This window comes from Perissodus microlepis, chromosome 23 (genome assembly GCF_051167445.1).
Source record: "Perissodus microlepis isolate ML-2025 ecotype Zambia chromosome 23, ASM5116744v1, whole genome shotgun sequence".
In the NCBI taxonomy this organism is placed as follows: Eukaryota; Metazoa; Chordata; class Actinopteri; order Cichliformes; family Cichlidae; genus Perissodus; species Perissodus microlepis.
Window position 1 is genome coordinate 30,756,005 of NC_140482.1, and position 14,126 is coordinate 30,770,130.

The window sequence follows — 14,126 nt, forward strand, 5'->3', positions numbered from 1 at the left end:
TACGCGCTGCGAGTTGCTCAAGCAAGCAGTCAGATGGCATGTTGTAAGCTGTGTCTGGCAGGAATGGTTGTTTAGGAGACGCTACACACCTCCCATCAGTTCCTCCTTCACTTAACAGGACTTCACGTGCTCTACCTTTAGGAAAAAATGGAAATGATAACGAACTGATATTGTGTTTTTATATTTACTGTCACAAAAAGGAAATGATAAGTTTGTGTAAAGACTAACAAAAACAGAACAGCGAGGCCAGAAATCACTGAGCAAAACACCGTTGACAACATAGCCATGTAATTACTGTGAGCTGAGAGAAAATGTGCACAGTTACAGTATGTACATCAAATCCCCAGAGGGTCGGGATCTGCAGCCACGACTCAGTCCTCAGTACAACATGCAGTCTGAAACAAACAAGGAAGTTATGGATTGTGCTGTATTATGTACGTGTTTCACAAAATCAACAGAAAGCAACGTGACAAAAATAGTGGGACGATGTAAACTGTTCTAATACATTCCTCGATAAAAAAAATCACTACAAAAGCCTGGAAACCTTTGTACTAAGGTCACACAATCTCTCCAGTTTTTGTCGGAAATATGGCATTTTGAAAATGTGTAAATGCACACGTTGATAAAATAGTTTGATATTTTGGGAAGTCCTTTTATTTTTGCATTTTCTTTAGAGGATTAGCCTAGCTTAGCGGTAAATTGCTAGCATTGCTTTGAACAAATATGAAAATAATCCATGTACTAGCCTCAAAAGCCCACAGAGTAACACAAAACATCACTCATGACCTAATTTGTTCACACAAAAATGTTAAAATGACAATTTTATTGCAGTGGTTGAAGTGGCATGATATGTTAGCATCAGAAATACGATTAGGGCTAGTTCTTCCAACCTTTTAAAAACCTTTCATTCATGGCACTAAATGAGAAAATAAAGTTATTTCTAAAATGCAGTACTGGTTCTATTCCCGTTATTTAAAATTGGGTTCTGAAAATTAAGCTAAGTTGATTGGATATTGGTATTTATACTTAACTTTCTGTGTCATCATCAATGACATGCGATAATCCTAACTCTACTTTTACAGAAATACTACATGTTGTGTCAGGAAGGTCATTCTTGTTCCCGACTGCAAAGACATGGCTCTGTTTTGATATCATAGAGTAACGTGTTATAGTTACTTTCCATCATCAACAAGAACTTACAGGATAGAAATGAGCATAGCATTAAACTATTTGATTAGCAGAAATGCTAACAAAGATTTTGGTCAGTAGGATCAGCAAAAACTTACTGAACTTTTTAAGAAAGTAGTATTTCCATTAAATTTAAATACAATTTGAACTGAAACCAAATGATCTCAAGTCTAGGGAACATTTGAACAACGGCACAGGGACAACAACACACGGTCCAGCTCCTGTAACCTTGGTACAACTTCTAGATTGAGCTTGTTGACCACAGACTCTGTTTCTATCGTCTTGAAGCAACTGGAACTAAACACTTAACGAGCTTTGGCATTTTGGGAGAAACAAAAGTGCACAATTGTAAGGAAAAGGGGTATGCTGGATGTATATAATACGACAAACAAAGGGCATCGTGAAAAATAACAAAACTGGACGCAGCCTTATTGTTTTAATGTCATTTTATCTCAACTAGGCTTTTGTAATATCACATTTCCCAAAATATCACAACTATTCCTTTATGGCTGATTTCATACCAAATAATTTCCCGCCTGGGCAAAGTCTGTTTAGTCTGGGTGCATGGGATCTTACAGGTCCGCCTTTGTCCATGTGCAGATATAAGGAAGGCTAGCGCTGTCATAATACTACAAACCTTTACGATTAAATTTAATAGTGTGGCCACATGTTATACTGAAATTATAGGGGAAGGTTTCAGCAGCTCATCGAAACCAACTTAAATCATCTTTTGGAGATGCAGTGCTGCAAAAGTGTTTTTCAGTTTGTGTGATAGAGTCGCAGGTGATCACAGGGCTGACTTCACATGCAAGTCTTTGTAAGATGCATGTTCTGCATGTAAATCCTTGTGGCTGTGCATGATTCTTTCTGCACGTATCATGTTAAAAAAGCGTTCAGGACGTTACCGTGTCGGGTCGGCCACACAAGGCTTCTCTCAGTCATAAACCAGAATCACATGGGCTTAAAAAAACACAGTGCATTAATGAACATAATAAAGCCAATAGATGAGGTTGAAGAGGGAGAAGGCAGAGGGGAATATAATCCGTGACCATCTGTCGATGGCATTCACATCAGTGAGGTCTGGGATTTTGATTTTGAGCTGCGAGGACCGTCTTCGTAGACGGGTTTTCTTAAGATGTGCGTTCCTGTCCAGGCTGCGTGACCCGCTTGGCTTTCTGTACTGGATAGCTGAGTTGTCGAAGACCATGGAGGACGAGTTGTGGGTCTCGCTCAGACTGGTTGTTATCTCGTTCCCTCCCACCTCGTTGTGGATCTCCAAGGTTGTCAGCAAAATGTTCCCCTGGGAGTCGACCTAGGACCGACAAACAGCAGCAATGTTTAAAACAGGCTACAGCGACTGACGACACATGTGCAGCACGCGTCGGTTCCCCGGGGTCGGTCTCCTCTCGCAGGCTGACAGTTTACAGCCTGGGAACCAGAGCGACCTTCAAAGGCAGGTTTTTCTGTCCCAAAATTAAACGTCTTCTCACAAATCAGCTCAAGGTTGGACTGGCCGGCTTTAATACTAATGTAGTGACAACTATTGCTTCCCACACAAAAACAGATATATCATTCAGACCAGTTGAGGCACAGGATGAACACAGATATAAAAAGGTGACCACAAGGCATGAGAGGAGGTGAAAAAGTGAATATTTGTCTTCTTATTTTTTTGGCTGTGGTTTCACAGATCAACCTCGGACCTGACATACACTGTGTCTAAAAATGAGCTCAGGTCTGTGTTACACGGACTCTTTTAACAAACTGCAGAGAGTGGATAAAAACTCTCTCCAGTCCTCATACAATTCTTAACCAAAAAAAGGAATATTTCTACATGATTCATGGTCAAATAGACCACAGGACAACAAGGATACGCCTGACTGCTAAATCCTGTAAACTAATTTAAAATGTAACTCGTGATTTTTCATGTTTTCTATGCGCCACCGAATTAGTGCAGTGTAAAGGTATTCGCCTAATGACATTAATGATGGTTGGAATGGTTTGATTGCACTTACTGGATAGCATGTTAGCAACACAGACATATAAAGACATTAAAAAAGGGCAAAAATACGACAGTGGGAAAGGCGGGCTAAGCAGAATGTACTCGTACGGTGAGATGTTTAGAGAAATGGCTGTGATGACGTGTTACTTTGTTAAATGAGGTCAAACTTTGCACTGCAGCAGCAAAGTTTCAGCCAGAGGTTTCACAGATGTAACACAACAGGCAGTGACAGACACTCACCCGTCGTGAGTGACGACGCCCTTGTACCTGATTGGACAGTTTAAGAGACGAAGACTTGCAATTGCCTCCTTCCAGAATGGACTAGCCAGGAAAAAGACAAACACAAACCCTTTTGTCTGAGATTCGGTCACCTAAGATGCTCACAGAACATCGGAGTCAGGAGTCAGAAAGTCACTCAGTGTGGACTGGTTAAAGCTGTGACTGATGATTAATTAAAAAAAACATCTGTAGGATGTATCGATCCAGTCACATTAAAGATCGCTGTCTCCCACCTTATCCCTCAGAATCGGCTCATCTTTATCCTTGATTTGAAGATCATCCTGGCATCAAATGTAGGTAAAAAGGAGATCTTTCATGGTGTAAACTGTTCTGATCAGCCAGAAATTCCACAGGCTATTGAAAGTCATGGTGTTAAGCCAGAATGCAGTTTGTGAAGGTTTCTTCAGTGAGTTATCAACCCCAGTGCTTGTTTCAACTAAAGCTGAGGTTTTGGCTTTGTACTTAGAGCTGATTTGGGTGAAAATGTCTGAATTAATGAAATTATGAGGAAAATGGTGTAAAATCTCTGAGGAGCTTAAAGTCTGAATACATTCATAGTATGAGATATATGGCTTCATTAAATATGCTAAAGCTAAATGTGCACAAATGACTCTCAGGGTTCAGGTGGGAATCTTTTCAGAGATGGGTTTTTATATAGAGTTACCCATATTTAAAGGGTATTCGAAGCACAACTTTTGCTGCCGTTAATAGACGGATAAACATGACGTCATCTACAGTACTGCTAGGGGTGGATCTGAACGCATGGCCACTGGTTTGTGACCAATCAGTAACAAGGCAGACACATCCTAAAGCACACCCTGATTAATCCTCTACATGTTCCAGTTCAAATACAGAGTTTCAAGGAATACTTGACCTGAGAATTAAGACTGTAAAAATGTTTACTGGAGTCAAAGATCAAGACAGAATTCGGATTCTTTTCACACAAACTGCTGTACGACTGGTCTTCTTATTGCAGTTAGCAGCTAGAGATACTCCCACACAGTTAAATAGGTAACTTTCAGATAGTGATGACGCCTATTTAAATAAATCACTGCTTGAAATGGAATCCACAAAAAAAACAACCTGAATCACGATAGCGCTGCATCTCGGGGCACCGAAGAGCCAAAACATAATGACTACAGATGAATTACTGCAATAATGTTCATTATCATTATTGTAACAATGCTGCATGGTGACATTTCCCAGCAGCGGTTTTAATGTAACGGCTAATTCGTGTATATTTGTGTGATGTCCGAGGAGAATTGCTCCACATGGTTGATTTAACAGCTATAAGCACTAAAAGTTGTTAAATTTCAGCCTTGCTTGTTAAAAGAAACACCGCAGTTGTTTTTTATGAACCTTCTTGGTGTTTGGAAATAATTCTCACCTTGGGCCTGTCAAATTTACTGCGGTCATTATTTGCCTTCTGCGCCCTTTCGGCCAGCTTTTTCTGCATCTGAGGACCTCGGCCAAAGAAGATGTAGTTGACAAAGGCATATTCCAGCAGAGCCAGGAAGACGAACACGAAGCAGCCCATCAGGTACATGTCTATGGCTTTGACGTAGGGGATTTTGGGCAACGTCTCCCTCAAATGAGTGTTGATGGTTGTCATGGTCAGCACAGTGGTGATCCCTGGAAGAAAAAAAAAATCAGTTTCCACAGTACTAAAGGAGGGCTGAGAACCGATCTCTAAAATGACCATATCCAGAAGAATACCATGAACACGATTTTTTGTTTTCTGAGAAGCTAAAAGTCGTCTGTTTGGGTGATGTTGAATATTCTGAACTTGGATGAATTACAACTCACATGACAAGCGAACAGACTCAACAAACACACCGTAAACTCTCTCAGTAGTTTGCGCCATCTACAGTAATGCTCTGTGTCTCCATGAAAGCTCACCGACCTGGACGGTGTGTCTATTTCTGTCGATTCAGGCTTACATAATTAAAACAAAAAATGTTGCACTGTATGGAGTGTGTGGGGGAGTCAAGAGCGCCAGTGGGTACATGGCATCGATTTCTGCATAACAAAGGGACGAGCAAGATTCTGAACACTCTGAGAGCTCAGAGGAGATGGTTACTCAACAAACCCCTTGAAATACTGCGCAGTGCTGTCCCCGAGAACACAGCAGGTAAAAGTAGATGGACAAAATAAGAAGTGATAATCATACAAGATGATAACACTTGCTGTACACTATTGTTCATGTCACAGGGGTAGGAAAGTAATGGTGAAAAAAAATATTTACATCACTGGACTCCTCAAGATGGCATCTTCCCCTAATAAACTATAAAATGTGGCAAAACAGGAGTGTAATTTGAACAGATGATTTTAAAATCCTGTGTTTGCTCAACTGAGCTCTAGTTCTGGTGTTAAATCCCAAAAAACTGGCTAAAATAGACCCGATCAAAAGTTTAAGATCCCTTGAAAAATGGCAAACAATCATATTTTGCATGTTTGGATCTTAACAAGGTTCCAAGTAGAGCTTCAAGTGGAAGTGAGACATAACATCTTTTTGAGCATGCAATTTATTGAAAACAACGCTTCAACTGCAACATGCTGTTTTACAGCTGATCAAAAGTTTAGCACCACATGCCTTTAAAAAGCCAAATCTGTGCAAAAATGTGGATTCATTGTCATTTTCTGACATGTAGTAACACTGTCATGATGATCTGTTCACAAAGGCAAGAAAATGTTTCCTTTTTTGAACATGGTCGGGTTGTTGAACTGCATAAGTAGGGTCTCTGGCAGTGCGGCATCACTGCTGAGGTAGGACACAGTAAGACAGTCATTTGGAATTGCTTAAATGATCCTGAGAGTGATGGAACAAAAAGTCAAAATTTCATCAGCACTGAGCCAGAGGATCTAATTGGCTGTCCGTTAAGCCCTGGACAATCCTCAACCCAAATTAAGGCCGTTACTGGTGTCGACTGCAGCCCCATAACCATCAAACGGCATCTGAGACTGAAGGGCTTCAAAAACAAAATACGTCTTCAAAGACCTCATCTCCTTAAATGCCACAGAACTGACCATTTGGACTTTGCAAGAGAGCATCAAACATGGGACATCGAAAGGTGGAAGAAAGTTTTATTGTCTGATGAGAAAAAACGTGACCTTGATGGTCCTGATGGTTTCCAACGTAACTGGTATGAAAGGGAGATCCCACCTGAGATGTTTTTTACGTGCCACAATGGAGGGGGCGCCATAATGGTCTGGGGTGCTTTTTTTCTTCAGTGGAGCTTCAGGAGGTGCAGGGGCGTCAAACGGCCACTGGCTATGTCCAGATGTTGAAGAGAGCATCCCTCATGAGTGAGGGCCATCGTCTGTGTGGTACCGCCTGGGTTTTTCAACAGGACACAACGGCCACAGATCTAAATCCCATTAAAAACCTTTAGGGATGGATGGCAAGAGAAGTTTACAAAAATGGACAATGGAGTTCCAGACAGTAGATGTCATTCGTGCGGCCGTCTTCACCACTTCCAGAAATGTTCCCAGTCACTTTGTGGAAACGCTCACATCAAGCATGCCGCAACAGATTTTTAAAGTGATCAACAATAATGGTGGAGCTACTTATTACTGAGATCCTGTTTGGAACTTTGATTTCTGTTTTGGGGGGTTTACAGGGTATTTTTTTCGGAGGTGTGGTCCTAAACATTTAATCAGCTGTAAAACAGCCTGTTTCAGTTTAAGCGTTGTTTTCAATAAATTGCATGCTCAATTTTTTTTTATTTCACTCCCATTTCTTCTTGTTGCATGTTGAAGCTCTACTTGGAACCTTGTTAAGATCCAACCATGCAAAATATGATTTTTTTTTTTTTTTTTTTTACCATTTTTCAAATGGTCTGGACTGTTTGAGAATTTTTTAAAAAAAAATGTGTATATCCTTCTGGGATGTGCATATCTTTTTGCATTAAAAGTATATATATTTTACTACACCTTTCTGAATGACTCATAAAACTCCATACGCTTCAGACATGTTTTTCCGCTCCTCATGTATGAAGCCTGTTAAGTAGCCCAGCTAATTTGGTTTTGCTCAGGATATTCACACCACCCACCAAAGAGAATGGAGACCTGTAATGAATCACCGCTGATTGATTTTGTAAAGCACAGGAGTAGGGATGCTTTCTAACTTGCATTGATCTGACAGCGTCCCAGACAGCAGTCTTCTCAACGAGGAGGCGTTACGGCGGAGTGAGCCGACTCGTGCGTTAAATGACGAGGTCTGAGCCAGCACAGGGGCTTCCAAATCCAGCTTCCCACCAGACTTCCTAAGATATACTACATTCATCTAATCACAGCGTATGCTCAAGTGAGATTTTATTATTGGTACGTTAATGTGCTCTTCTTTACGCAGACTTGACTGAGAGTGCACCAAAGCTGATTGAGGATTTCCATTAAGGCAAATATTCTAGCAGCGATCAATGCAGTTAGGGAGGTATGGTGTTATACAACGGTGAACGGTTTCAGCCCTAGAAGCCGGTGGAAAGTGTGAGTCTTGAGATCCAGTTGAGTCTCCTATTACACCACAATGCAGAGGCTTCAAACAGAGTGAAGGAAACGCACAGCTGTGATTATTTGTTCTTCTTGAATCTGTTGTTTATCTGTTCAAATGTGGCACGTGGGAGGAACTCACCAGTTTAGTTTTGAATGCATAATGTCTCACCAGGACTATTCTTCTTTGTTAGTGCTACTACAGAATCTTTGTGAATGCTTTCTTTTACATAAATATTCTTTAAACAAACCAATTTTTCATTCCCACACAAGCCAATTCTTTCAATATTTTCGCTGTCAAGATTCATCTGGTCCTACATTTGACACATTTATAAGTCAGACGGATGGATACTGAATGCATAATGTTGATGTAAAATAACCAGTCACAAATCCATCCTCTAATTACAGAATCGCCACTTTGATAATGTCACAGTTTAGTGTTACTTTCTGGTTTCCAGCTTTGGCACAGAGCTGGTCACTGTTCACAAGTCTTAGAAAACACAGAGTGCGTGTAGATTAAACTACAGTCCAGAGGTCAACTCACTGCATTGGAAAAATCATACCTAATGCAACTCTGGCAGCTGAGGCGTCATAATTTATCCAGAACGACACCCAGGACAAGATGGTGATGAGGATGGAGGGCATGTACGTCTGCAGGATGAAGTATCCGATGTTTCGCTTCAGCTTGAAGCTCAGAGACAGTCGAGGGTAGGCACCTGCAGGACAACACATCAGGTAAAAATCAGGCCTCTATAATTCAGGAGAGACATGGGGATGCCTTCCACTTTGATTTGGTTTCTGTGGTGATGAGCTCATCAACTGTATTTACACGTGAACTGCAGGCAAAAACGAGACACTGTCCACATTCTCACATGATGCAAACAAACAAAACTTTGGGGAAAAGGGTGCCGGAGACAGGACACGTGAAGCCCACTTGCTCAGGACCGTTACAAGCAGGACAAAAATATACCAACCCTTAGACTTTATACTTGGGATCTGGCAAATTAAAGACATTTAATATCTGCTCCAACTTGGACATTTAGGTTTTCACATACAGCTCAACCAGGTAGTATCATGAAAATCTCAGGGTTGCTGTGCATGAGTGAAAAAGGACTTATTAGAGAATGGTTTGCATGTTTCCATTAAGAATTTCATATAATATCAGAGTCGATGAAAACTGTTCATGAGTAAAAGTAGTTGTCATTATTTACAAGTCCCTATGAATGTATATTTAAATATAAAGTACTCAGTTTCTTAGTTTGTTCCCTTAATCTTAGACAAAGATTAGGGGGTTCAGGGGGATGGGGTGGGTTGAAGTTTGGAGCTTTTTAATTTGTTATTTCTCCCAGCATTTTTGAGCCCTCCAAACTTCATAAGTACTCGGACATATCCACATTTTCAGGGTTGAACAACACATTTAAGCTGTTAAAAACTGCAATTCTACACGCACTCCACGTGTCACAACATGAAGACAAAATCTTTTGCTGCTGTTCAGTGTGATTTTGTTCTATAACCAACTGTGAGCATCGATATTTTGGGATGTGTCATAGTTTAAAGAAACTACAAAAGTTTGGTGTCCTCGATGTAGAGGGACAGAGACAAGTATTGGTGACCTTGGATGTTTGATACATTTCCAGTAATTCACGGAGTAAGCGACAACAAGTGCATTCTGGGTAAACTCTCAAGGCGCATATCACCATGGCTGCTTAAAGTAAAGTCTCCTTTTTTTCCTTCATTTTGATACCAGGATAATTTTCTCACCACAATTGATTCTGTTTAGTTTTATAACAAAATAAGTATCTGAGAATGTGCACAAAACTTTGTAAATGTAAAGGCTCCTAGTAGACAGACTTGTGCCAAAAAGTTGATTCTGTTCATCTGGACGTTGCATTTTCAGCAGGAGAAACATTTTGTCACTCATCCAAGTGACTTCTTCGGTCTCAGCTGACTGCAGGTTTCCCCGACCTTATAAACAGTATATTTGCATAATGACTGAACTAGCACCACTGACGAACAACGGGCTGTGAAGTCAGCTTCTAGATCATTAATATGTAAATTGTCATGACGATCAATCAACAAGCACTGATTTAAGACCATTGATCAATGACAACTGATCAATGGCCATGAGTACCATTCCCAGAGAGTTGGGGAATTTATCTGGATAACTGAGCATGCATCAAGACAGACACACCTCTGGTATCGATTTCAAAATTCTACATCGCCTTGTTCTCAAGTGATCTCATTCACAAGATTTTCAGAAAACATAACCTCTGACCTTGAGGTCATCACTGAGATTCAGACTTATCGAAGATTTTTAGTACATGCACCAACGGCACCTATTTGACAATCCTACATTGCCACATTCTCAAGTTATTGCATTTACAAACCTAGGGGTCCATGTCCCCCACCCACCCACCAGTCACAGAGTGACAACAATACCCCATCAGCCTTTTACGGCTGAGGGGTAAAAGTTATGTGCCAATATGTGTGCACATTCTTAAAAGGTTATATGTATATTAATTTTTAAATATCTCAAAACCTAGACAGAGATTTCTACATAAAAGTATTTGTACACAAACACACAGTGTATATGTACAGATAATGATAATTTAAAACACACGCGCGCACACACACACAGGCACACACACACAATGAGAGGATGTTGAGAATAAGTTAAAAGCATCTGCAGACACTCCATTTATTAGAGTTTATTGTATCAGAATGTGACAGTGATCCTAATGAGCTCTAATAGGTTTCTCTACATTATCTGTATAGAAACGCTCGGACAGTAGCCATCCTACATGTCATTAATTCAGCAGTGAGGATAATCACTGTTTTGCTGTATGCAACAGCCCCCATTCTTTATCAACAGCATCAAGAACAAAATGGAGGTATGATACAAATATTGCACTTAAGGAAGCTCAGTGCATCTCTTAATTTCAAGCAATGGGAATATAAAGTTTAACAGATCTGGTCATTGCACGAAGGACAGTTTATCATCCTGACTCGGCTCCGATACATAAAAAGAAACGTGAGTCAACACCACAAAAAGCAGGTTATTTTCTACTTTTTTAGGCCCATTAGTAGCACTAAGACCCTTCACCCACTGTACCTTTACAGGCATGTTTGAACTAAATAGACAGTCCAGGTTCTTGTCTAAGTGTAATCAAATGCATCATGGGAGACTGCAGACATTCTCATGTCAGACTTAGTTTAGTTCCAAATTCTCAACCTGCACTCTGTGTGTCTTCAGCCAGAGTTACAAACTGGAGGATCATTTTAAACAGGTATGTGTTTAGTAGGCAGCAGAACCTGCAAACACCCACTTCCACCTATGGGAGGAAGCAAGCAGTCCTTCTGCAGCAGTGTGCAGCTCAATCTAGTTTTAAAGCAGCAGTTTTATAGTATGCACCGAAAAAAACAGCCAGTCATGAATTAATATACTGGGACGTCTCAAGATTGACGACAGGTAACACAACACAACCTCGGCAGAGTCTTACATCTCTGCAGTTCAGGTGACAGATTCATCTGTGACGCTGCACATGTTTTAAAGTCTTATTCTTCTGTTTTAATCTGGAATCACTGATTATTGGATGAAGTGCAAGAATGCATCTGAATGCATCTTGATGGAGGCGTGTGAGACGTGCTGCTTTTACATTGTTTGCTGAGCACACGTTGTGCCAAACTCTTAATACAAGGTAAGGTGTTTTTATCTCAGTTGTAAGCTATTTTCACTGAGGTTATTTAACACTTTAATCAGGGACAACAGATCTGAACTGATTTCTGGTGATGTCAACTGAACACGAGCATGCACCCTCTAAAATGTTCTTTCATGGATTCAAGAAGAAACATTAAAAATGTGAGTGCCATAACTTGCCTGTGGAGAAGACTACATTCCTGGAAACCAGTTTGTAGTCCACTATGGAGAACTGAGGGAGCTCAATGCGTTTTACCCCGGTCACAGCAGTTTCTCCTCCTTTCCAGTAAAACTCTATATCATCTGTTGTGTAACCATCTGCAAGAAAACAAGTCACATGATGTGTCCTTAACAGTGGAAAAGCTCTGAAAAGTGAATCTGTCTCATTTCACTGGATGTATTTTTATATCCTTAAGAGAAATCAGGACGCCCGGTAGCTGTAACTGATTTAGAGTAAGTCTCATGAATCACACAGATCCTGTAAGTGCTGATTGCATGAGATGTGAATCTTCATGGGGATGTGTGTCAGTGCAGACAGACAGGCTGATACCAAATGCATGAGATCCATGACCGCCAACAGTTTTATGGCAGCACGGACAGCCGAACACGTCATCTAGACTGATGAAGCTGGACTAATCATTACGGTGCTCCACTATGGAAATCACTGTCTGCTCAGCTCAGAACCTCTCCGTGCAGACGAAGTCGTTTAACTGGAGAGGGTGCAGCGAGCAATCTCACTGGGATATGACAGATTAATAAATCCAGAGCAATTCAGCAGCCTGTGCAGTTTTTGTCTCCACCCGATGACTGAACATTTTTTATGAGAATTACGGCGCTGTTCATATTTTTAAGTGATGAAAAAAGTCGGGCTGTCTGCTGTATTTCTTTACAAAGCACAAGATGCAGGGCTTAAACTTACAACTCTCAATTTCCAGAGTGCAATTCTGCTCGTCCAGCGGGTATCGCCTCAGATCCATCATGCAGGCGGCCGTCGTCGTGATTCTGAGTCAAAAGAGGAACAAAAGAGAGTTGACCTCGTTTTAGATTCAGGACAGCTGTTAGAGCAGAGGATGGTTAGGAGAAATGCGTTCCATCTGAGGAAGATGCAAATGGCATCCATTTTTATTATTAATTGATTAAAGGAAGAAAAACAAACTTCCTGCCAATTACTTCCACTCTCATTTCCAGACTCTTCAGACTTGCACATTTACACTGAGGATCCAATTCTGAGTTAGTCCAAACAAACGTATGACAGCAGTTATGAGATGCGACTTCCTGCATTAGCATTAAATTGTGTTGAACTGCAGCTTAAATTGCTTCAACAAAACAAATAAAGCTTTTTGCCACTTCATGAATCTTGGGCAGTTTGGAGAGCTATGCGATAGTGTAAAAGCCAGATGCAGCCAATAAGCACCGGAGATGGATTGGTAATTAATTGCAGAGAGTATTATGTATATTATGAGAGGAAGCCTATCATGTATGAATATTAACAAGAAAAATGACCTCTAAGTCTTTGTCCACAGCCAATATGTTACTAATGTGAAATAACTGACAAATTCTTATATTATTAGAAACATGACAGAATCAGCATGAAGAAATTGATCCCAGCATATGAGCTGATCTCAGTGGTTCAGCCACTGAAATCCTACAAATCCAATCTCTTATACGGTGCATGTGCAAGCCACTGCACAACCCACCCCAGCTGCTTCTTTTCATGCTGTTTCTGACTTAACGTCATATCTGCTGTCACTGATGCAGCTCTGCTCTGTGCTGGAGTCATACTGCTACTCTCCAAAGAGCTGAGAACAGAACTTGACCGGCTAATATAAATTCCTGCGGTTAAAACAACAGTTTTCCTTTTTCAACAGTGGCTGAAATAAAGGCCGGTTGCAAATAATACTTGGTTAAAAACACCCAGAATCTGGTGGAATTACTGCACTTGAAAATCCAGCCTCCCCTCAATTGAGGAGCCCCACTTTAAATGTTGGTCTCACAGAGATATTTTTTTCAAGATGGGAAGAAAACTGAAGCTCGTATAAACTGATGAATAAAGAATACAAGCCTACCCTGAGAGGTCAAGCTAAACAGCAGTTCTTACCTGAGGCCGTAGAGAACAGTGCCATCCGGGTGAAGTCGAATCATCCGGTTCTTTACTGTGACACCATGCACAAAGGACTTCTTGTCATTGAGAAAGTAGGTGTCTGGGACCCAGAGCTGGTCTGCTACTCTGTTGTCTAGTGTCAGGTTGAGAGGGATCCCTGCATAAGCCAGCCTCTTATCTCTCCAATACTGCTGGAAGTACATAGTCAGCGTGTAGTCCTGTGAAATGTAAAAGAGCACGGTCATGTAGCTATGCTAAGTCAGAGAAGTGCATAGCATACATAACAGGAGGCAAACACCATCCAAACTGTAGCCAGGATTTCTAAAAAGGATTTCAAGTTTAGCGCTTGATTTGTGCAGCCCGCAGGTCAGTCT

General features: G+C 40.9%; 1 protein-coding gene across 4 annotated transcripts in view; it reads right to left on the bottom strand.

Moving 5' to 3' along the window:
* Positions 1 to 266: 266 nt before the first annotated feature.
* The window catches only part of gabrb3 (gamma-aminobutyric acid type A receptor subunit beta3), a 46,929-nt gene continuing 33,069 nt past the window's right edge, over positions 267 to 14,126 (bottom strand). For 2 of the 4 annotated variants that reach the window (XM_084922292.1, XM_084922293.1), the window contains 7 exons: positions 13,750 to 13,970; positions 12,571 to 12,653; positions 11,832 to 11,969; positions 8,518 to 8,670; positions 4,854 to 5,098; positions 3,428 to 3,508; positions 267 to 2,500 (listed from right to left, as the gene is read on the bottom strand). In XM_084922292.1, the coding sequence (XP_084778418.1) occupies positions 2,168 to 2,500; positions 3,428 to 3,508; positions 4,854 to 5,098; positions 8,518 to 8,670; positions 11,832 to 11,969; positions 12,571 to 12,653; positions 13,750 to 13,970 (1,254 nt within the window). In that variant the 3' untranslated portion in view covers positions 267 to 2,167. The remainder of the gene's footprint in view (positions 2,501 to 3,427; positions 3,509 to 4,853; positions 5,099 to 8,517; positions 8,671 to 11,831; positions 11,970 to 12,570; positions 12,654 to 13,749; positions 13,971 to 14,126) is intronic. The other 2 variants (XM_084922294.1, XM_084922295.1) reach the window with 1 other exon arrangement.